The 22273-nt window shown below is 45.3% G+C and overlaps 1 protein-coding gene across 11 annotated transcripts; it reads right to left on the bottom strand.

Annotated features, from left to right (window-relative positions):
* Positions 1–459: 459 nt before the first annotated feature.
* On the bottom strand, positions 460–21670 carry LOC133932466 (aspartyl/asparaginyl beta-hydroxylase-like). Of its 11 annotated transcripts, XM_062379168.1 has the most exons (26): positions 16963–17339; positions 16813–16878; positions 15947–16129; positions 15533–15577; positions 14257–14325; positions 6950–7006; positions 6307–6399; positions 6102–6137; positions 5894–5938; positions 5587–5616; positions 5461–5493; positions 5323–5358; positions 5085–5132; positions 4761–4856; positions 4520–4561; positions 4220–4305; positions 4013–4099; positions 3733–3883; positions 3453–3589; positions 3148–3246; positions 2979–3068; positions 2708–2845; positions 2485–2620; positions 2308–2399; positions 1820–1953; positions 460–1263 (listed from the first exon to the last, which is right to left on the bottom strand). In XM_062379168.1, exons 1-26 carry the CDS (start codon positions 17135–17137, stop codon positions 1113–1115), a joined length of 2355 nt encoding a protein of 784 aa, XP_062235152.1. In that variant the 5' UTR covers positions 17138–17339; the 3' UTR covers positions 460–1112. The 11 variants fall into 11 exon arrangements, with proteins under 11 accessions (XP_062235152.1, XP_062235153.1, XP_062235151.1 ...); XM_062379169.1 differs by lacking the exon at positions 15533–15577; XM_062379167.1 differs by lacking the exons at positions 460–1263; positions 1820–1953; positions 2308–2399; ... (18 more) ...; positions 16813–16878; positions 16963–17339 and adding exons at positions 8070–10291; positions 10966–11001; positions 11184–11231; ... (3 more) ...; positions 20856–20924; positions 21014–21670.
* Positions 21671–22273: the final 603 nt, after the last annotated feature.

Here is a 22273-nt window from a genome sequence, read left to right as displayed (position 1 = left end):
GAGAGTGGAAACTGGGAGGGTCTCAGGATCAACCTGCTCAGACCAAGCCTCGGCTCAGCTTGGGTTCGGGTTCCAGTCGGGTTGAGGCTCCGCTGGTTTCCTCTCGTGATCATTAGAAAACTGGTTTGTCTTTGTTGATGTGACAGATTCTTCTGCTTGGAGTTGATCAGAGCTCAGGAACTGTTAGGAAGTCTGGATCCATTCACCCATCCACACACACTCATCCAGAGCATCTACTAGCTTTCTGTTCTAAGAGGGCAGTTCAGTGTTTTGCCCGAGGGCACTACGGCATGCAGATGGGGAAGACTGGGATCGAACTGCCGACCTTTCTTCTTCACTCAGTTTTTCTGTGACTCTACATCTGAAGTCAATCGTTCCTCCAGTTGTCTCCTGCTGATGTTTCTACGTCTGATCAAACATCGGGCGTCTGGATCCGAGATGACAAGAAACACACACGTGTTGTTTGGGTGGTTTTTTATTTTTTATATAAATATAAATCTTCCTTTATAGAATCTCATGTTTCCTTGTAACTGTGGAAACAGGAAGCTGCACAGTGGGCGAGCTAAAACCAACACGTCTCTCTTCGTTCATGAGCACGTGACATTTCACAGATCAGCATCGTTATTAAATGTTTATGAGCTTATTAATGTAATGAAGAGATTTTAGTGTCTTTTTTCTTAGCACATAATCAGAAGACTAAACTTGACCTGTGACCCCAGAGATCTGGTTTGAAACTCAGGAACTTTTGTACCTTTGGGAAAAATTCAAACAATTTAAAGTGACACAACCGAACGAAACGTGTCCAGGGTTAGAAACCCGTCTCCTGGTGGGACCGTGGACCTGGTTCCACGTCCTGCCGCTGGTCACCGGGGTTTTGGTGACATGTTGTCAAGTCAGTAGTATTTCCCAGAAACATTTGGATTTTTATTTTCCATCCTTCAGTTCTTCGTCTGCTGCACTTTTAGTAGTTTATCCACAAACAAAGTAAAACACTGAGTCCCGTCAGTCCGTCGGCCGCCTCCTCCAGACTCCCGTGTTTAACGGAGCCTCGGCACCGGGTCGGCTCCTCCCCCACGCCGCCTCCGGCTCCTCCCCCACGCCGCCTCCGGCTCCTAAATCGGACTCAGAGTCTGGCGCTGGTGCTGCGTCAGCTCCGGGTGCCAGACGTCCACGATGAAGATGAGCCGGTGACTCACGGCGTCCTGCCAGACCTCGTGCTCGAAGGAGTCGTCGAAGATCAGGACCTTCCCCTCCTGCCACTCCCTGTGATGCACAGTGAAGAGGAAGAGGAGGAAGAGGAGGAGGAAGAGGAGGAAGAGGAGGAAGAGGAGGAGGAGGAAGAGGAGGAAGAGGAGGAGGAAGAGGAGAAAGAGGAGGAGAATTAGGAGGAGAAAGAGGAGGAGAATTAGGAGGAGAAAGAGGAGGAGGAAGAGGAGGAGGAAACATTGAGTTTTATTTATCATCACATCTACAGACCAACCAGGTTATTAGAATCCTATAAGCTATTATTACCAACTGACAGTGTGGAGGAGATGAAGAGAGTGAAGGTGGAGGAGAAGAGGAAGGTGGAGGTGAAGAGCAGGATGAAGGTGGAGGAGAAGAGGAAGGTGGAGGTGAATTGGAGGATGAAGGTGGAGGAGAAGAGGAAGGTGGAGCTGAAGAGCAGGATGAAGGTGGAGGAGAAGAGGAGGATGAAGGTGGAGGAGAAGAGGAGGATGAAGGTGGAGGAGAAGAGGAAGGTGGAGGAGAAGAGCAGGATGAAGGTGGAGGAGAAGAGGAAGGTGGAGGAGAAGAGGAAGGTGGAGGTGAAGAGCAGCACCTGGTCTGGTTGGTGCAGCGGATCCTGCAGCCCTGTTTGGGGACGACGAGGCCGAGGTGCATCCTCAGTCTGCAGTTAGTGGGACCAGTGTGAGGCCACACGTGAGTTCCTGGCTGCATCACAGAGAACTTAATCTGAACACACACAGACACACACACACACACACACACACAGACACACACACACACTGTTGAGGTTCACAGGGTAAAAGCTCTTGGATGCAGAGTTTTAACCAAAGGACGAGTTGCTCTCAACATGAAGATCAAACCTCTCTGAGATTTGGAAAAGTCATAATTCTGCAGAAGGTTTTTCTCTCAGTGTGGATTCAAATGCAAACCTCAGATTTATCAGAGCTGTTTTCAGACCTGTCAACAAATGTCTGAGTCAGTGTCTGTGGATCTTCTCCTGCAGCTGATGTGTTTCTGTTTGTTTTGTGTATTTAAAGCTGCTTTCAGACAGTGTGTGTGTGTGTGTGTGTGTGTGTGTACCTGTCCTCTCTTGCAGCCTGTAGCTTCAGTGTATCTCTCCAGCAGTGAGCAGGTCTTCTGGACGCCCTGACATGAATTTCCATCTTTCCTCCCTGAACGCAGTCACAATCAGAATCAGCTTTAACGGACATTTGTGTATCACAGACTGTGTGTGTGTGTGTGTGTGTGTGTGTGTACCTTGTTGCCACAGTGTGTACTGGCCCCACTCTCCTTTCTCTCGCAGGTTTTCCTCCTCGGGGACGAACAGTCCTGTTTTCTGATCCATCACAGCCAGAGCCTCGTCCCTGATCGTCCTCCAGTTCCTCTCCAGCGTCTGCAGTCACACACATTCAACTAGCTCCAATTAACAAAGACTCTGCATCGCACACAGACACAGACACACAGACACACAGACACACACCTTGACCAGATCGGTGTATCCGGTCTCTTTTGGCGTCCACCAGGGCTGAGCCTTCAGTCCCTTCACATTGTACAGAGACCTCTGCCACACCGAAGCAAAGTGTCCTCGTTTATGTCCCAGCTCGTACCAGTGATACGCCTGAAGACACGAGACACAGTCAATGACCTTGTCCCCACACTCTGGCCCCCCCCTGTGGTCGATCGAGTGTGTTCCAGCTGCAGAAAGCTCAGAGTGAAAAGATGTTTGTAAAGTTATGGACGAGGTTACTGACGCTGTCGTCTCCGACTCTCTGCAGAGCGTCTCCCAGGTGGAAGTAGAACCGCCCGTCGTCCGTCCCCGGCTCCCCCGACTCCAGTCCCTCCTGCAGAGAAGAGCCCAGGGGACAGGAGTTCATAAGGGGTGTGTTGCGTGTCTGTGTGTGTGTCTGTGTGTGTGTGTACCTTCAGGTATGGTATACTCTCTGCGATCTTGTTCTCAGACTTCAGGATGAAGCCGTAGTGAACTTTAGCGAAGCCGTTTCCGGGGGCCGCCTCCAGGACCTGTGGGGGCGGGACACAGAGGGCCGACAGCCAATCAGTGAAAACAATCAGACAAAGTGTGAGTTCGATGTATCGGACACACACACACACACACACACACACACACACACACACACACACACACACACACACACACACACACACACACACACACACACACACACACACACACACACACACACACACACACACACACACACACACACCTCCTCGTACACCTTCTTGGCTCCCTTGTTGTCTCCTAGCAGCAGGTGGGCCACGCCCAGGTCGTTCTTCAGGCCGACGTCTTCTGGAAAGATCTGAACCAACTTGTCCAGAGTCGCCAGAGACCCTCGCATCCGTCCTGACGGAGACAAGGAGCAGAACCTGATCCACATGAGCACACCAGAGAGCTTCATATATCAAATACCAGTGAGACACAGATCGTAGTCCCTGTCTTCAGGTCTGTGGAACCATGTGACCTTGTTTCAGGGTCAGAGCTGTTACCCAGGAACTGCTGCCTCTCGGCTCGTCTCTTCAGCGCCGCCCTCAGGAGGTCAGGGGTCGCGTCGGGGAGCTCGGCGGCCTCCCTGTAGCTGTTGACGGCTCTCAGCAGCATGTCGTTACTGCGCAGCTTCTCCGCCACCTCGTCCTCCGCCTGCAAGTCAACATCAGTGAGGTCAGGGGGTCAGGTGGGGGTCAGGTGGGGGTCAGGTGGGGGTCAGGTGGGGGTCAGGTGGGGGTCAGGTGCAGTGGCACCGTGTGGAGCAGATGTTCTGAGCAGCACCTGAGCTTTTCCATAGAGAGCGCGGGGACTCTGTGGATACTGCTGCACCAGGGCCTCAAAGGCTCGTAACGCCTCCTCCACCTTCCCCTGGCAGACACACACACACACACGCACACACACACACACAGACACACACACACACACGTTACAGGGATACAGAGATGTGTTTTCATGTTTTATATCTTCTCTCCATCATCACGTCTCTACCTTCTTCAGAAGTTTATCTGCTGCATCGATCTCGGCTTTGATCGTTTTATCAAACTTGTTCAACAGTTTGGGTTTCTTCTTCTTCACTGGAGGAGAGAGAGGGGGGGAGAGAGAGAGAGAGAGAGAGAGAGGGGGGGGGAGGGAGAGAGAGAGGGGGGAGAGAGAGAGACAGAGAGAGGGGGAGAGAGAGGGGGGAGGGAGAGAGAGACAGAGAGAGAGAGAGAGAGAGAGAGAGAAGTTGAAAATGGGGAATCAAACCCCGGACGTTCTGTCGTCTTCATCTGTTTGTTAAATCTTTACCTTTTTCTCTGCTCTTGTCCTGAGTCTGATTCTCGGATGTTTCTGTCTCAGATGTAAAAACAGAGTTTCACATTTCAAGGAGATTTGATCTGTTGTTTCAGTTTTTCACCGTCAAACTCAACGATCAAATATCACATGTCTATCTCAACTATTTTTGTGTGAAAAGAAAGTCTGGTTAGAGGACACGGAGGGAGTGTGTGTGTGTGTGTGTGTGTGTGTGTGTGTGTGTGTGTGTGTTCACCCTCAGCCTCTGGGAGGTTCTCCGTCTCTTTGAGCTTCTCTCTCTCAGGTTCTGGTTCCGCTCGTTCCTCAGAATGTTTCTCTGCTTCTGTCGGTTCTGACAGAGCAACACAAAACGTTTCCATATTTCAATGAACTTTTTGAGTTCAGAGACTTTTCCAGAACTTTCCAGAACAAAGTCAGAGAACTTCCAGGTCACGAACGTCTCCTCGTCGTTTACTTCCCTTCCCTCTGTTTAGAAAACGCTCCTGAAGCTTCTGATAAATTCTTTCATATCAGGATGAAAACATGCAGCGACTCTACATCCAGAGAAAAGAGAGCGCACCTGCTTCCTGTGAGAATCTGGAGCTGGTCACATGTTGTCCGGACTTCACTGCAGAACAAACAGAAAGTAAACATCAAGGTTAAAGTTTCCTCCGTGTTAGCAGATGGGACCTGGACCAAGCTAAAGGATCTCAGTAGAAGTTCCAGATGGATTCTGTGTTGTAGCTTATTCTTATCACACTGATGTTTGTGGAGCCGGTCGTCCTTCTGGACTTTCTGTGATTGGTTGTGGGACTCACCCAAACTGTCCTCAGGCAGCGTCTCCTCCAGCAAAACTGCAGCAAAAACACCATCAAGGGGATTTTCTTCACAGTAAATCTCCCTCACAGTCTCATCTGCTGCTGAGACATGAACCTGATTCATATCAGACGACTCACCTCCTGTGCTGTCGATGGCCATGACGTCCTCCTCTGAAACAAGAGAAACGTCAGCGAGCGGCAGGAGGAAACGAGTGTGAAACATGAGCAGTGAGAAGCTGTGGAGCAGGTTTCAGATGGACTGACCGTGAGGACGTGTGCTGTCTCCAGGATCGTCTGCAGGGGACAGAGATTGTGTTAGGACCGGAGGACACACAACACTACAGTGTGACAATGATGCTGGGATTTAAATGAGGCGGAATAAAATAAAATGTTTTTCTATTCAAGCACAAAAAGATAAACAATAGAAAGAGGAAATTTGAAACGATTACAGAACAAGGACTAGATAATCTTTCTGAAGTTTAAAGTATCTTTTAGTTCCGTAAAGTTTCAGTGTTTAAATCATATTTTCAACATTATCATCAATAAAAAAGTAAAGAAAAGTAAAAGTGACCTGGAACGAAGTCGTCTTCCACCAGAGGAGGAAGAGGGACAGCAGCTGGAGACACAGACACACAGTGGTGATCTAATACAGTCACTACAGATATGTTTACATATATATACAGATATACATTGAGGAGCATATTGAACAAGCAGCAGCTCCACAACATATAGAACAAACAGCGCAGTGAGCTCGTGCAGCAGCAGGGGGCAGCACCAACCTTGGATTTCAGACTCCACGTCCTGAGAGCCAGAGACTGGTGGACAGAGACGAGACACAGTGTTAGGACATGGACATGGACGAGGACTCATTAACAGCCTCAGGTAATGTTTGTGTGAACTCTTGTGTGTGTTGACTTTCTGCTGTCACTCAGGTTGGATCATGATTTGTCAGACGAGCCTCAGGTGACCAGGAAGCAAACCCACCTGATGGAGCCTCTGGAGGCGTGGAGGGTACAGGTGGCTCCTCCCTCTGCAGCTCTGGAGCCTCTGGTTCGCTGACGTCTTCAGGTTTTAAAACTTGAATGTTTGAGGAAGAAGAAATACAACATGTTGTTGAGAGAATCTTCTGAACGTCATGACACCATCCACACGTCACAGAGACGTTAGAGCACGAGCTGGAGTGTTGTGAGAATCACTGTGAGCTGCTGCAGAAGAAAACAGAGTTCACCTTCGTTCCACTGTTCATGATGTGGACTTCTCTGAGTTCACATGAAGACGAGGGACTCAACAAATGAATTAAACTATTGGAGACTTCAGTCATGAACCGTGTAAATCATTGTCTGGACATTCTCTTCCTTTCGTGTTTCTCAAGTGAAGCAGCAGCAGATCTTCTTCAGGTCAGACTCTAGAACACGTGTCTTCATTATAACAACGTGAAGTGACAGGTTCAGTGTGAAGGATTCAGTTCCTCTTCTCACATGGACTCAGACATGCTCCTCTGAAAGTGAATCAGGAGTTTGTCATCTCGTCTGATCCAGGATCAGTGCTGTGTTCAGCAGAGGTCAGGTGGGGTGTGTTTGTATGTGTGTGTGTGTGTGTGTGTGTGTGTGTGTGTGTGTTTCCTCACCTGTTTTCTCCTCTGGTGAATCTCCTCCCACACTAGTTTGTTCTGCCTCTTTCAGTCCTGTTCAGTGTTTTAAAAGTTCAAAAGCAAAAATCAGACAAAATGAAACACAGTGCTCGCCTCCTCTTCCTCATCATGATCCTCTTCCTCATCATGATCCTGTTCCTCATCATGATCCTCTTCCTCATCATCCCTAACCTGTGTAAAACTCTTCTCATTTGTTTTCACAGCCGGTTCAGTGCAGACTGAGAGGACTGACTGTGACCGAACCTTCAGGGAGCTCCCACCTGAAGTTTGAGTGGACCTCAGCTTTGTTTCTTTGAGCTATTATCGATTTCCTTTATCGAAGTGAAACGGACACAGTCGTAGTTTGTGTGATTGTTTTGTTCTAAAGAACCAAAAAGACGTGAAAACAGAAGAACATGTAACAGTGACTCAGTATGAAACTTTCATTCACATCCTCAAACCCAGCAGGAGGGAAACACCGGCTGTGAGGAGGTCAGGAGAGAAGAAGTCCAGAGTCCTGAGAGTCAGAGTGAACAGAGGAGGAAAGAGAGAGAGAGAGGCCTGAACAGAGAGGGGGGGGGGGGGGGGGGGAGAGGTTCTCACTGATTCTCTGTGTATTTAAGAGACGTTTAAATGGATTCCATGCTGTGTACATGTTCCAGTGTTATGTACATGTTATGGTGTTGTGCGCATGTTACAGTGTAGTGTACATGTTACGGTGTTGTGTACATGTTATGGTGTTGTGTCTCGTCGGTGTGTGTTGTGTACATGTTATGGTGTTGTGCACATGTTACAGTGTAGTGTACATGTTACAGTGTTATGTACATGTTATGGTGTTGTGCGCATGTTACAGTGTTGTGTACATGTTCCAGTGTTGTGCGCATGTTACAGTGTAGTGTACATGTTACTGTGTTGTGCAGATGTTACTGTGTTGTGTTACACTCGTTGAGTAACAACAGGTGGAAACTCTCCGGGGGTTTAAACCTCACTTCAGTCACGATGAGTTGGTAGCTGTGACCTCACAGATGGGAGGAGCTAAAGCGCATTTCAGATTAACCACTCCCAGCAGTGACACTGGCAACACTAACGTAAAATAGAGAATAAACAAAACAGTTAACGACTTTAAAAATCCTTTTTAATTAGAAATAAATAACTATTAATAGCTTTCACTGTGACGCAGCCTCCAGCCAATCACAGGCCTTCACTTCCCCCTCCTGCTCGTCTTCTCCTCCGGGCGGAGCGCTGGTTTCTCCTCGGCTGGAGGAGCTCTGGGAGGTGAAGTGTTCGGTTTCCTCCCGTTGGCCTTGTTCACCTTCTCCACCTCCATCTTCTCCTCCGGGCGGAGCGCTGGTTTCTCCTCGGCTGGAGGAGCTCTGGGAGGTGAAGTGTTCCTCCCGTTGGCCTTGTTCACCTTCTCCACCTCCATCTTCTCCTCCAGGCGGAGCGCTGGTTTCTCCTCGGCTGGAGGAGCTCTGGGAGGTGAAGTGTTCCTCCCGTTGGCCTTGTTCACCTTCTCCACCTCCATCTTCTCCCGCACAGCTCGTTCTCTGGAGAGCTTCTGCCTCTCCATCAGTTCCTTCTCTCGAACCACTCTCTCCTTTTCAGCCTTCTGTCGCTCCACCTGTTCCCTCGCAGACTTCTCTTTCTCCAGTCTTTCCTTCTTTTGTCTTTCTCGTTCGATCCTTTCCTTCTCCAGTCGCTCTTTCTCCGCTCTCTCCCTCTCTTCTTCAGCTGCTCTCTCTTTCTGCGCTCTTACCTTCTCTAATCTTTCTCTCTCTGATCTCTCCTTCTCCTGAGCGACTCTTGCTCTTTCCCTGGCAATGCGCTCTCCCTCCATCTGTTCCCTCTCTTCCTTCTCTCTCGCCGCTCTCACCATCTTTTCCTTCTCTCTGGCTAGTCTTTCCTTTTCTGCCCTCTCTCGCTCCTTGGCGATTCTCTCTCTTTCCTTAGCGATGCGTTCTCGTTCCAGTCTCTCTTTTTCCATTTTCTCTTTAGCAATTTGTTCTTTCTCCAGCCTCTCCTTATCTGCCTTCTCTCTCTCCATCCTCTCCCTTACCAATCTCTCTCTTTCCAGTCGTTCCCTCTCCTTGGCTTCCCTCTCTCGTTCCCTGACCAGTCGCTCTCTCTCAATCCTTTCCCTCTCAATCTTCTGTCGCTCCAGTCGTTCTTTCTCTTCTCTAGCTGCCTTTTCTCTTTTCTCCATCTCTTGTCTCTCTTTTTCTGCCCTTTCATGTGCCAGCCTCTCCCTTTCAGCCCTTTCTTTTGCTTCTCTTTCCATCCTCTGCTTCTCTGCTTTCACTCTCTCCATCTTTTCCTTTTCCTTTCCTATCCTTTCCTTCTCTGCCTTCTCCTTTTCCATCCTTTCCTTCTCTGCCTTCTCCTTTTCCATCCTTTCCTTCTCAACCTTCTCCTTTTCTATCCTTTCCTTCTCTGCTTTCACTTTCTCCATCTTTTCCTTTTCCTTTCCTATCCTTTCCTTCTCTGCCTTCTCCTTTTCCATCCTTTCCTTCTCTGCCTTCTCCTTTTCCATCCTTTCCTTCTCCACCTTCTCCTTCTCCATCCTTTCCTTCTCCTTTTCCATCCTTTCCTTCTCAACCTTCTCCATCTTCTCCTTTTCTATCCTTTCCTTCTCTGCCTTCTCCTTTTCCATCCTTTCCTTCTCCGCCTTCTCCTTTTCCATCCTTTCCTTCTCCACCTTCTCCTTTTCCATCCTTTCCTTCTCCAACTTCTCCTTTTCCATCCTTTCCTTCTCCTTTCTTATCCTTTCCTTCTCCTTTTCTATCCTTTCCTTCTCTGCCTTCTCCTTTTCAATCCTTTCCTTCTCCACCTTCTCCTTTTCCATCCTTTCCTTCTCCCTTTCCATCTTTTCCTTCTCCACCTTCTCCTTTTCCATCCTTTCCTTCTCCCTTTCCATCTTTTCCTTCTCCACCTTCTCCTTTTCCATCCTTTCCTTCTCTGCCTTCTCATTTTCTATCCTTTCCTTCTCCACCTTCTCCTTTTCCATCCTTTCCTTCTCTGCCTTCTCCTTTTCTATCCTTTCCTTCTCCACCTTCTCCTTTTCCATCCTTTCCTTCTCTGCCTTCTCTATCCTCTCCTTTTCCTCTTTCTCTACTCTCTCTGCCTCTCTCCTCCTCTCCTCTCTCAGTTGTTCCTGAGCAGCTTCCAGAGTCTTCATCTTCAGCGTCCAGCTCGCCTCCTTCTCCTCCTCCTCTTTGGCGAGGAGCGCCCTGATCTCAGCGAGAGCGATGCGAGCGATTCTCTTGACCTCCATCTTCTCGTGGATCATCCTCAGCTCATCCTTCAGAGCCGAGCGCAGCATGTGCCCTCGGACAAGAGGGTCTGAGGTTTGAGGTTAAAGGTCAGATTTTAAGTGCAGACATTTGCTGCAGCTGACGCACACCAAAAGAGCAAGTGTTAAAGATGCAGCCAATCACGACACTGGAAATACTGGAATGCAGATTCGTCGGTTCAGCAGAGATCAGGAGGTTAATAGTTAGAGGTCAAAGAGGTCACGGTTCAGCTGCATCACTTCCTGTGTTAGCAGGATGAACAGATTCCCAGTGAGAGGCCGAGCGTCCGTCCATGTTGGAAAGTGTTTCACACTGCACCTTACTGTTTCCAAACTGAATGTGTCACATGACTAATTTGGCCCAAACACGATCCAGTGCTCCCACCTGGAGTTATGGTTTGACTGGTTTTAGAGAATTTTCACACCGCAGAATGGTTTACGATACATATTTTCATTTTTTCCTGTTCCTCTAGTTTAAATGTTTAGTGATATTAATGATAAGTGGCTCAGCAAGGCAGCAACAACCATTTCACACTAATATAGTAAGAGACAGGTTAAACCCATTCAAATGTCTAATCAGTTACTTTGTAAGTTAATCTATTTATAAATTAATTAAACAACAAAAAGTGATGAATCCCTTTGTTATTGTTAATTCATTCAAAGTTTTAGAACCATCTTGTGGTTGTCCACAAAAGGTCACAGGTCAGATTTGACTCTTCAGTACCTCGCGTGCTGTTCTTTCCATCAGTCGTCACATCTTCTGTTTTAACACAAGAGGCACAAACAGATTCATCTCCACAAACCAGAGGCCCAGCTTCATATTAAGTAATAAATATCAAATAAGCTTCTAACAATCTGCTGATATCAATAGTAACATATGACAACGGATAACAAAGGATTCATGTTCAAACTAACTCACACACAACAGCATCACAACTCTACCTTTTGAGAGTTTGATCTTTTGAGTGGCAGCGTCCAACTTCTTTTCTTCTAGGACAACACACACACAGTTTGGTACCGGGTGGGAACAACACACTTACGACAAAGATCAACGCATCACACCAGACAAACCACCAGTCAGGAAAACATTGTACAACAAGACCAAGTAAAGATGGACGTCACGCCTCTCCCTCCTCCTGCCAGTCCCAAATGTAGTTATTACGTCTCAGTATGATCTCAAGAGATCTTTAAATGTGGTCCATGTCCCATCTGTTAACATGGAGGAGGCCTGTGCCTCAGCCAGCCACCAGGGGACGAGCATGTCGTCCATCTTTACCTACAGTCTTTGATCCAACATGATCTTTGAGACTGTATCACAACGTAAAAAAAATGTGAGAGAGCGTTTCTTTATTTTCACGTCAGAGGGGTCAGAGGTCAACGTGTGTGTCTGGAGCTGGATCACTCAGCTTCACTAGCTCACACCTGAGATTAGAATCTCCCTCTAGTCACTCAGCATCAAACAGTCATGCAGGAGAAAGACTTTTACCTTTCTTCTTCTTCACCTCTTTCTTGTCCTCTGCAGGTTTTACAGAAACACACGTGTCAGCTGACCAATCAGAAGTCACTACAAACACACGTGTCAGCTGACCAATCAGAAGTCACTACAAACCCACGCTCAGTGTACGATACCTTTTCTCAGTCCGTCTCTCCTGAGAACTGGAACTTTCACTTTCCTCTCATCTGAACCAACAGAAACAAACAGCTGATGAAAACCAGGCAGAGTGAAACGGTAACATTCCTAAAGATGAGCTTCCATCTTTAATTATCCTGATTAGTCTCCAAGAACCAGAGCAGCGTGGATAAGTTATGTGTCATAAAAACATGCTGAGAGCAACAGGCAGTGACGACAGGAGACGAGCTCGTGTTCTGATCCGTTAGTCGACGTGTGAACTTCACAAAACCAGTAGTAGACACCATCATCTTCCAGTCACTTGTTTAAGATTCTCATCAAACTGAAGCTTCGTCCTTTTTAATTTAATGTTGCACATTTGATACAGTGTTCATTATATTATTAGATTATAAGTAAATGTATGATTTAATACAGAATCCTTAAATATCATGATATTATGTACAGATACTGAGTGGTATCCAGTTATAACATTGACCTTATTTAAAAAGCTGAAACATTCAAATAACACAACAACAGATGACATCATCTCACACAAAAATCTTACGTTTATGGGTTTAAGCAAATTACTGATGTGATATAAAGGAAGTTCAGTTACGGAGAATCCACCAGCAACGAGACGGATCCACTTTAATCAAAGAAGTTACCGAACAACAGGACAAGTTCTTTAGGCCCTAAATTACAATATGAAACCAAAACTAACCGATCAGATGAAACACAGAACCAACGTGAAGCTTGTTCAGACCTCGGATACGTTCCCCTCGGTCCACATTCTGTCAAAGGTCAATAACTGATCCATGAGTTTTACTTTATGTGTAGTGAACAGAAATGAATCTGAAACAGATGAGCTGAGCGAGTTCAGTCACTTTGGATAAAAGCAGTAAATTGTACGTTCGATTTTTAAACTTCAAGAACCCACAGGTCAGGTTTCAAAGGTCCGCCTTTAATACTTTACATTTATTGGGATGATTATCGATATCGAGTCATATAAAAACGTTATCACAGCTTTTAACTCAAATATGTGAAATCACGTTTTTGGTTCATGAATTTCAGAAACAAAAATGTGATTCGAACAAACGATTGAATTCTGGTCCGACTGGCCAGCGCACACATGGACGTCAGTTACTGAACACGATAAACCGACACAAGCCAAAACGATATCACTGAGCTAATCAATCAATAAAGTGCTAATCAATAGTTTGATTAAAATTCCTCTCATTCCTTAAAGGACTGAACAGGTCCAGACCCGGTTTGTTCCTCCAGAAGAAACTTCAGGTCGCCTGCACCACAACACGTCGTCCTTAACACACTGCGCCTCATTGGTCCAAGCCTCGTCCTCATTGGTCGGTATTGGGACAAGGAGCCTTGTTATTGGCTGTGGCTCTGACATGTGTCCTTCTATTGGTTCTGGAGGTCCAGTTTGACCTCTTTGACCTCCTCATCATCAGAGGAGCTGGTCCCGCCCTCCTCCCGCTTCTCAGTCGCCGCCTCCTTCCCTTCCTCACCCCGCTCTACGGGTGAAGACACTACGTCATAGAGGAAGGTGAAGAAACCATAGATCCAATCAGAGCCCTCCTCAGCTAAAATATCAAGAACCTCCTCAAGCGACTCAGCCTTCGCACTAGCACCGCCATCTTTGGTCAAGCCTGACGAAAGAGAGAGGGAGAGAAAAGGAGGGAAGGAGAAAAATAGACATAGGAGTGGGGAGGACGTGGAGATGAAATGAGGGCGAGGCCCAAACAGAGGGAGGGTTGAACGAGGATAGAAAGAAAAAGGAAGAATCAAGGAAGGTTGGAAGGAAGGAAGGAGGGAATACAAAATGATAGGGATGGAGTAAAACCAAAACGAAAAATAAAGGATGAGGATACGGGACAAAGAGAAAGAGAGTGAGTTAAAGTCGAAGAACCACGGACATTAAATCAGCTTTTACTTCCTGTCTCAGTCTCGTCAGGCGACCTCAGACTTCCTGCCTGATACAACAAGGAACGAGGCGGCCATCTTTAACTTGTGATGTAGCCTGGCCCCCCCGACACAGTTCCAGCACACAAGATATTTTCTAATCAAAATTCTAGTTTTTAAGCTCGATGTGAATCCAGCATGAGATCGATTTGAACTGAGAACGCAGAGAAAGACAAAAAGGATTGTGTGAAAGGAAAGTGACATTGGTTTGAGATTAGGATTATAATCTTCTAAAAAAGAACAACAACGCTAATCTCTTAGTTTTGTGAGACAAACTAAGATGTGAAACACAAATGTGAGAGAGACAAGTGGTTTGACTCGTTCAGGCAGAGTTAGAGTTTCACACTGAGACACTGGGACACGACTGTGAAACACGCTTCAGGCTGTTTGCAGAGATCCACAGAAACACAGGAAGGAAAGAGAACTTGCCGAGCAGAACTTTAGCATCTTCCACGTCAAAGTCTCCGTCTCCGTCTGTGTCGTAAGCCGTGAGTTTACCTGAGGAGGAAGAGGAGGAAGACTCAGTAACACTAATATATAGATATATTATCTATATATTATATATCCTGCTATCTGGTCTTTATTAAAATAGAAACAAGCTCAAAGAAACTGTGAGATGTTTAATCTGATCAAATGTGTCTCTACAGTGGCTGGAAGCTTTTATCTTGAGGATTATCTTAATTTAATGAGTTTGAGTTTAACTTTTTCAAAAAGTATGAGAACAGATGAGAAAACAAATGATGCCTGAAACAAGGCGATTTCATCACAACCCTCTGAAAAAGGTTTGAGATAAGATCTCAACTTTCAGATCCAGTGTAACATCTTAATTTAATTCTGTGACTGTGGGTTTAAATCCTGCTGATGCAGTCTGAAGGACACAAAGTGGAAATGACCCTCAGGTTCAGGAGCAGAAGTTTGGTTCTAACAGAAGCAGCTGGAGAGAGCAGACAGTGTATTGATAACACAGCAGGGGGTCACAGTGCAGGAGGAGGAAGGATGTGGTGTCTGCAGCCTGTGATCAACCAACTGCTTCTTTCTCGTCTCTTACTTTCATGTTCAAATCACCACTGTCCTGAAGCTCTCGGTTAGTTCAATTAAAAAAGGTTGTTTGATTGAACTATTTGAAATGTGAGAGAAGACGTTTGTCCAGGTTTTCTTTGATTTCTCAGAGACGTGAGGACTGATGTGTCAGCCTGTGTGGTGTGGTGCAGCTCGACTGAGTTTAATAGATGGTTGGACCTTGGATGAGGGATGAGCTCTGCTGAGCAAAGTTATATTTTTACAACTGATTGAATATCTATCTGCAGGAGACATATTACTATAAAATACTTTCCTCTAGCAACAGGTGGGAATCTCTGCTCAAATAATATAAAGTTTTGACCTAATGCATTTAAAACATTAAGGTGTAGTAGGTGAAATGCAGAGATGCTTTGTTTCCTGTTTGAACAAAAGCCACAACCACAGACGCAGCTAACATTTGGTTCTTCAGTCACTTCAGACGATAACATGAAACCAGTGAAAAGTCACTGACTGTAGTTTGTGATTGAGGCAGAGAGGGGCATGGAGAGGAAGCAGATGTTCAGTTACTTTAACTCTCTACCTCATCTCATCCCTTCAGAACAGAGCTGTTGTTGTGAATGAGTGATGGATTCACTGTGTTAAATGATGGAGCTTTTTACTGCAGGTTTAAATCTTGACGGCGTACCTTGTAAAACTTGAGAAAAGTTCATATGAAAGTCCTTCGCCCTGGCTGCACACGGAGAGGAGGAGGAGCAGGAGGGAGGAAGACACAAGAGAGAACGTTCACCTCGGTTTATATAAAACATCTACGGAGACATGCGGCTGCACGATGAGTCGCTTCATCTTCTCAATCTGTGCATTTGTGAGAAAAGGTTTCCACGGAGGTACCTTCAGGAGGTTTTCACTCTGAAGGATCAGTATAAACAGACTTTACTGTGACGTTAGCGGATCGTTTGGTTCCTTCACACTCACCTGAGGTCATAACATTTCTGTCAGTGATAAAGAACAGCTGATGGTAACCAACCAGAGAGGTGTGACGGAGCATTAGGGCCATGCTGAAGACAGAGAAATGAGTTCTAACGGTCGGTTCCTTACTCACCGATGACACTGTCGTAGTCCACGATGTCGAAGTAGACCACGGCCACAGAGCTCCACACTCCGAGCAGAGCCAGGACCACAAACCAGGTGAACATGGAGTATTTAGGACCTCCTCCTCCTCCTGCATCTCCCCCTCCCTCCGTCTTCTTTCCATTCTTGCTCTCCACTGGTGGAACCTTCGCCTCTGAGGATAGAGATGCATTATTATTATTATTTTGTACAAGTGGAGCTAATAAAAAGTCCACAGACTGGACCTTTAGGAGACGCTGAGTCTGTGATTCAACAGGACTCGTCACATGGTTTTAAGTTGTAAATAATTCAGATAAATATTTAGAAAATAAGATAAGCCCCAAAAGACGCCTGTTGAAATCCCTTCTTCATTTACTTACTACTTCTAACTTTGAATATCCTTGTGTTTCTGTTAAATAAATGAAACATGTTAATTGTCTTTATTTGTACATGACTCACGTCAGTTGATTCACAAACCACGAGTCGTATAAACACCTAATCCAGGCCCATCAAAAACCACATCCAGCCAAATCAGGATCCAATATTACTTCAATTCTCCTGCATCTAAATAAATAAAAGCCACATAAATGTCTTTACTGGAGGCTTTTATTGTGAAAACCAGGGACAGGAAGTGTTTACACAGACACCATGCAGCACACAAGGTCAAAGTGACTCACAGCAGGCAAAGACAACACACAACACACCAAAACACATCAGGTTTCAGTATCAAATCACTGAGCTTTACTCATAGCACACAGACACTAACCATGCCAAATCAAACCAGACCAGGCCAAACCAAACCAGACCAAACCAGACCAGGCCAAACCAGACCAGACCTGGCTGATCATTCCTTCTTACCTGTCTCAGAGACAACAGGTGTCACCTCCCCCTTCCTCTGTGGGACCTCCTCCTCATTAACGCCTCCTAATTGATCCAAACCAGGCCAAATAAGAACCAAACACAAACCGAGCCAAACCAGGTCAACCCTTGTTCATACACCTCCCCTACCTATGTCCTGGATCACGGTCTGCACCCCCTCCTCTAACAGCGGCTGCTCCTCCTCACACACCTCCTCTTCAGCATACTCCTCCTCCTCCTCCTCCTCGTCTTCCTTGGCCTCGGCCTCCTCTACAGGAGCAGAGGAGGAGGAGTAGGAGGCGCCATAGTGGCGGTAACGCTGCATGGACCTCCTCGGGTCTCAGCTGAACCCCAAACAGGAGCGAGCAAAGCGACTGCAGACAAATCCTCTCAGCTACTGATGATTAATTCAAATATCTGATAACAGTAAAAAGTTTAACTGTTTAAAACATTACAGAGGACTTTGAGGAAACACAAGTTTAAAAAGTTCCAGTAAAGCAGCAGTTACTGATCCAGGAGATCATGTCAAAGAGAAAAGAAGCGAACGAAAGAGTGAGTGAACAACGGAGGAGAAAGAAAGAAAGAAAGAAAGAGCTCCTCCTCCTCCTCCAGTTATTGTGACGAGCTGCAGTCGACTGATCGTCCAGAACCCGATCCCCCCCCTATTATTAGAGCTGACAAACCCAGGGACATGTGTGTGTGTGTGTGTGTGTGTGTGTGTGACAGATGCCAGAGAGGACAGAAGAATCCACCAAATAACCTTCACACACACACACACACACACACACACACACACACACACACACACACACACGCACACACACAATCATTGTCACTATGGTTGAATAATTAAATCAGTAAAATATTAAACGATGATGGGAAAACATTTTAAAAGGAGAATAAAATGGGAGCCCATGATAACGTCTTCAGTTGATTTTGTTCAGTCTTTTAAATTCAAATTGTAACATCAAGGCCCCGTGACATGAATCCATCAGATCCCAGTAGAGTCCTGTGTCCAGGTGCTACTGGTCCCATCTTGTCATTTGAATGTGCAGACTGTAAAATGTGTTCATGCTCTAATGTTCAGGAAACCTCAGACTGTCCATCGCTGCAGCTCCTCTTTTCAGCCTCTGTCTCAAACACTTGGTTGTAGCTCATGTCTCTTTAGGACCCCCCCTCCTGATGAAGTCTGCTGTGATTGGTCAGCGGTCAGTTCCCTGCTCATCAGGGGGCGTGTCTGAGGAGCCGCAGGACGGAAGAACCCATTTAAGATCCTGTCATATTGTAGGAATTCATCACTGTATTGAAGCAGCTGGTGGTGCTTTGTCCCTTTTCTCATATCATAACATAAATAACATTACAATAATAAAAACATCTATATTTATTATTATTATTATTATATATACTGTTGCTGCCATTACTACTATATACTGCTATTATATTGGTATAATTACCATCATATATAAATATATATTGTTATATTATATACTATATATACTGTACTATTTTTATATACTGTCTAACAATAACATTACCATCATATCATCAGTACTATTACCATCATCTTGCCACTGCACCTTATCTACCTATTTATCTTGTGTTTCTGTTTTTATTCTTTCTACCTACCTCAATATTTTTTATTTTTTATTTTATTCTATTGTATTGTATTTTATTCAATTCAAATATACCAGCTGCTATGACGACTTAGTTTCCCTTCCGGGATGATTAAAGTAATCTATCTATCTATCTATCTATCTATCAAAAGCTTTATTGTTGATTATATTTTGTATTTTTAATCTTGATTTGTGCAATAAATAACTAGATCAGTACAGGAAATATTAATAATGGAACCAAATATAAATAAGAATATGGATGAGACAGAGCCAACTTCAAATCAAATCTGTCTGTGTGCTCTTCTCATGTGCTGTGACTGAACAGAGGGTGGACAGAGGACGGACACAGGCCCAGAGACTCTGAGACCCGGCTGGGGACACAGTGTCTCAGGTCCCAGGCCTGTTAGAGTGAATCGGCCTCAGTGTGATTCACAGTGATAAGAAGACACTGAGCAGCTCAGAGCAGTCACAACACACTGAGATTCAAATCACTGAGGCTGGTTCCAGACACATGAGCCCTTATGACATCATCACCTGGGACGGATCCACAGAACACTCCTCATGTTCACATGACATCACCAAGGACTCAGTGATGGGACCAGGAGGCGACCATTGTTCCAGCTGAGATCATGTTCCCTCACCTCCTCATGAACCTGCCTCTCCAGGTGTGAGGGGGGGGCTCCAGTGAACCACAGACCAGAATATGATTATCTATGAGGATGATAATAACTTTATTCATGTAATAACACACACAGGTTCTACAAGGCGCTGAGTCAGCATCACGACACAGAGGAACAAGAAGAAGAAGAAGACAGAGGAACACATGAACATAGAGAAAAGCAACAAATAAAGACGTCATCACGTGAAACAAGGCAGTGAAATGTGTTTTAGGAAGCAAGTTATTACTGTATTTATCAGGATTACACTGTGGAGTCAGCTGGTTTAGTTTAGCATCGGTTCCACGGTTCCACAGGTTCGATGCTCACACGGACAATCTCCGGTTTTACATTTCATCCTTTTATTCATCTCGAGTTAATCTGGAGCTAAACGAGCGGAGGAGCCCGGGACGTCCAGACTCGGTACAAACCAGTTCCCTCTGAGGCAGGACCATGAGCTGATAACACAGTGACACTGGGAACACTGGGAGCCACAGGAACCGTTAGGACCAGTCCATGAACCAGCAGCCGCCCAGCAGGACCCGCAGCTGCCGGCGGAGCACCGGGGGACCCTCGGGCTGAGCACCGGGGGACCCTTGAGCAAAGCAGGAGGAATCCGAACTACTCAACTACTACTTTCGATTCACCGACACGTCCACCGACGGACTGAAACACGCGTAGAGCCGGAAAACAACGCAACTGACCTTTTCTGCTGTGACTTCTCGAAGTCTTTCTCTGCGCCATTTCTCCGAGACTTCCTCCGGTGCAGCGACACACTGACGAGCTAACAGGGAGCTAACAGGGAGCTAACAGGAGGCTAACAGGGAGCTAACAGGAGGCTAACAGGAGGCTAACAGGAAGCTAACAGGAGGCTAACAGGAAGCTAACAGGAGGCTAACAGGAAGCTAACAGGAGGCTAACAGGAAGCTAACAGGAGGCTAACAGGAAGCTAACACGAAGCTACCTGGATACCAGCGAAGCCAAAGTCCATAGTAACCGTGATAAACTTTGGATTCCACCAATCACAGTCGCACGTTCTGCACGGGGGCGGGGCTAAAGGAGGGCTATGTCAGTTTTGGACCAATCGTGTTCCCGAACAACTTCCTGGTGTCCGCCCTCTCTTTGGAAACCAGCAAGAACGTGGCAGAAGAGAAGAGGAGTTAAGTCATGTAAACTAGACTATAACGATAGTATATGTGATCATTATCAAACAATATATAACATAATATAACAATAATATAACCATGATATACTCTATAATCCAACTAAAACATATTCTATAATATAAACACATCTATATATCTTATATTTTACATCTAATCCTATAAAACATGCATGCATCTCACCACACATCTATACATGATATATATATATGGATTTATTATAATATTATTATTTATTATAATATGGATTATAATAAATAATTGTATATGTTAAAAGATCAAATGAAAGATATATATATATATATATATATATATATATATATATATATATATATATATATATATATATATATATATATATGTCATCTTAATCTTAATGTAGGATTAGAGAAAAACCCTCAGTATAAATTTTGTTACAAAATCTTTAAGATAAAAAATTATGTTTACTCTTGTGATGAATCTGAAAATATAAGAGTTCAAGATTGAAACTCTTAAATATAATTTTATTTGTCTCTAAATTTCCAAACTCATCCAGATTAATACATGATGTCATCTCTGGCTTCACTCTTGGAGCTGCCATTATCTTAAGCAGGGTGACAGTCATAACCTACCTCAGCCACAAGGTGGCGGCATGCTGCTGAGTGGCGATAACAAGTAATTCCTCACATGTCCACTAGATGCTGCTCCAAGGAAACAGAAACACATCAGAAATTCAGGTCAGTTGTTTGAACTTCAGGCTCATTAACATTGAGCTGAAGACTCCACCCACCTTCAGTGAAGGAGTAATGCATCTTCTCCAGAGAGGTGGAGTTAAATATAGTGGTGTTAAATATAGGGAGCAGCTGGTGGAGCGGTTTAGACAGTGGGGAGTCCCTTTCATTCTTCATCCTCCATCCCTTCTTTCTCAGCTCTTCACATCCTAACACTTCCTATTTCTTCGGTGTGGTTTGATCATCTGCTCTGAACCTTCAGACTCATCCTGGCTTCTGATGAATCAGTGGACAGGTGTCCAGGTGTTTCATTGATTCAAGTTTCAGATGTTTTGCATTATGTTCATTGTCACAAAAATTCAGACGACTATACAAGTTCATTGCACCTTAAGGAGTAGTTCTTCTAACTGAATGGTAAATGGTTTTGTATTTATGTAGCGCTTTTCTAGTCTTGATGACCACTCGACACTTTCAAGAAAACTTATAGGAAACTGCAAAGTTCAAAACTCTTCTCTAGTAATCCATCACATATCTATACCACTCGTCCTTTGAGGCTTAGGGACGATTAGAGTCTCTTTCAGCCATGTTACATTAAAGATAGATAGAAGGTACATTTGCGTCGGAGCAGCAGATTCAGGCTAATTTCATATTTTTGAACCAGCTCCGTTAATGTGGAGCAATGTTGTGGGAATCTTCATGAATTCAGGGATTCAAACTAAATGTTTGTGTCTTTCCACTGAGTCTGACCGCAGCTGTCTGACCACACCCTCATACGGTCAATATCCAGCGAATCATGAGCTGATTCTAGTGGATGTCTGTGCTCTGACTCAAAGTGGTCCTCTCAGGCTTCTCCATTCGGCCAACATGGAAGGACCTGGTACAACAGACGAACCATCATCGCGGCAAAGCTATTAAAATTTAAAATGCTTGTATCCAAGGGAGCTGTTTGTCGGTAGGCCTGGGAACGCCCAAATAGCTGTAACGTAGCTTTTCAGAGAACAAGTGAAAAGGTGACGGTTGATTGATGGATGATGGAAGAGAAGATAGAAGGTGGAGTTCCATTCCTTTTAATACACTCATCTCCCAAAGAGGCGCAGGGAGTCACTTTACCCTGGCTGTATTTTTAGCAGCAGAGAACACAGAGAGGCTGGGATCCATGTCACTCTTTATCCAACTCACTCATTAACACACACATTCCTACAAGATCCTTTTCCATTTTTAAATTGTCTGATTGGTGAGAGGTTCCTGGGTTTCATGTGGCTTGAGGCCTTCAGGGGTTTGACATGACTTCTCTAAACAAGTTGGAAGAAGAAGATAAA

The sequence above is a fragment of the Platichthys flesus genome, chromosome 21 (assembly GCF_949316205.1).
Source record: "Platichthys flesus chromosome 21, fPlaFle2.1, whole genome shotgun sequence".
Taxonomy (NCBI): Eukaryota; Metazoa; Chordata; class Actinopteri; order Pleuronectiformes; family Pleuronectidae; genus Platichthys; species Platichthys flesus.
Note: the sequence above shows the minus strand (reverse complement) of the source record. Positions and strands in the feature narration are given on the sequence as shown.

Coding starts and splice junctions, on each gene's coding strand:
- LOC133932466 (XM_062379159.1), bottom strand. CDS start 17,137: ATGCAGCGTTACCGCCACTATGGCGCCTCCTACTCCTCCTCCTCTGCT. Junction 16,879..16,962: donor GACCGTGATCCAGGACATAG/GTAGGGGAGGTG, acceptor TGGATCAATTAG/GAGGCGTTAATGAGGAGGAG. Junction 15,578..15,946: donor GGACTACGACAGTGTCATCG/GTGAGTAAGGAA, acceptor CTCCGTGTGCAG/CCAGGGCGAAGGACTTTCAT.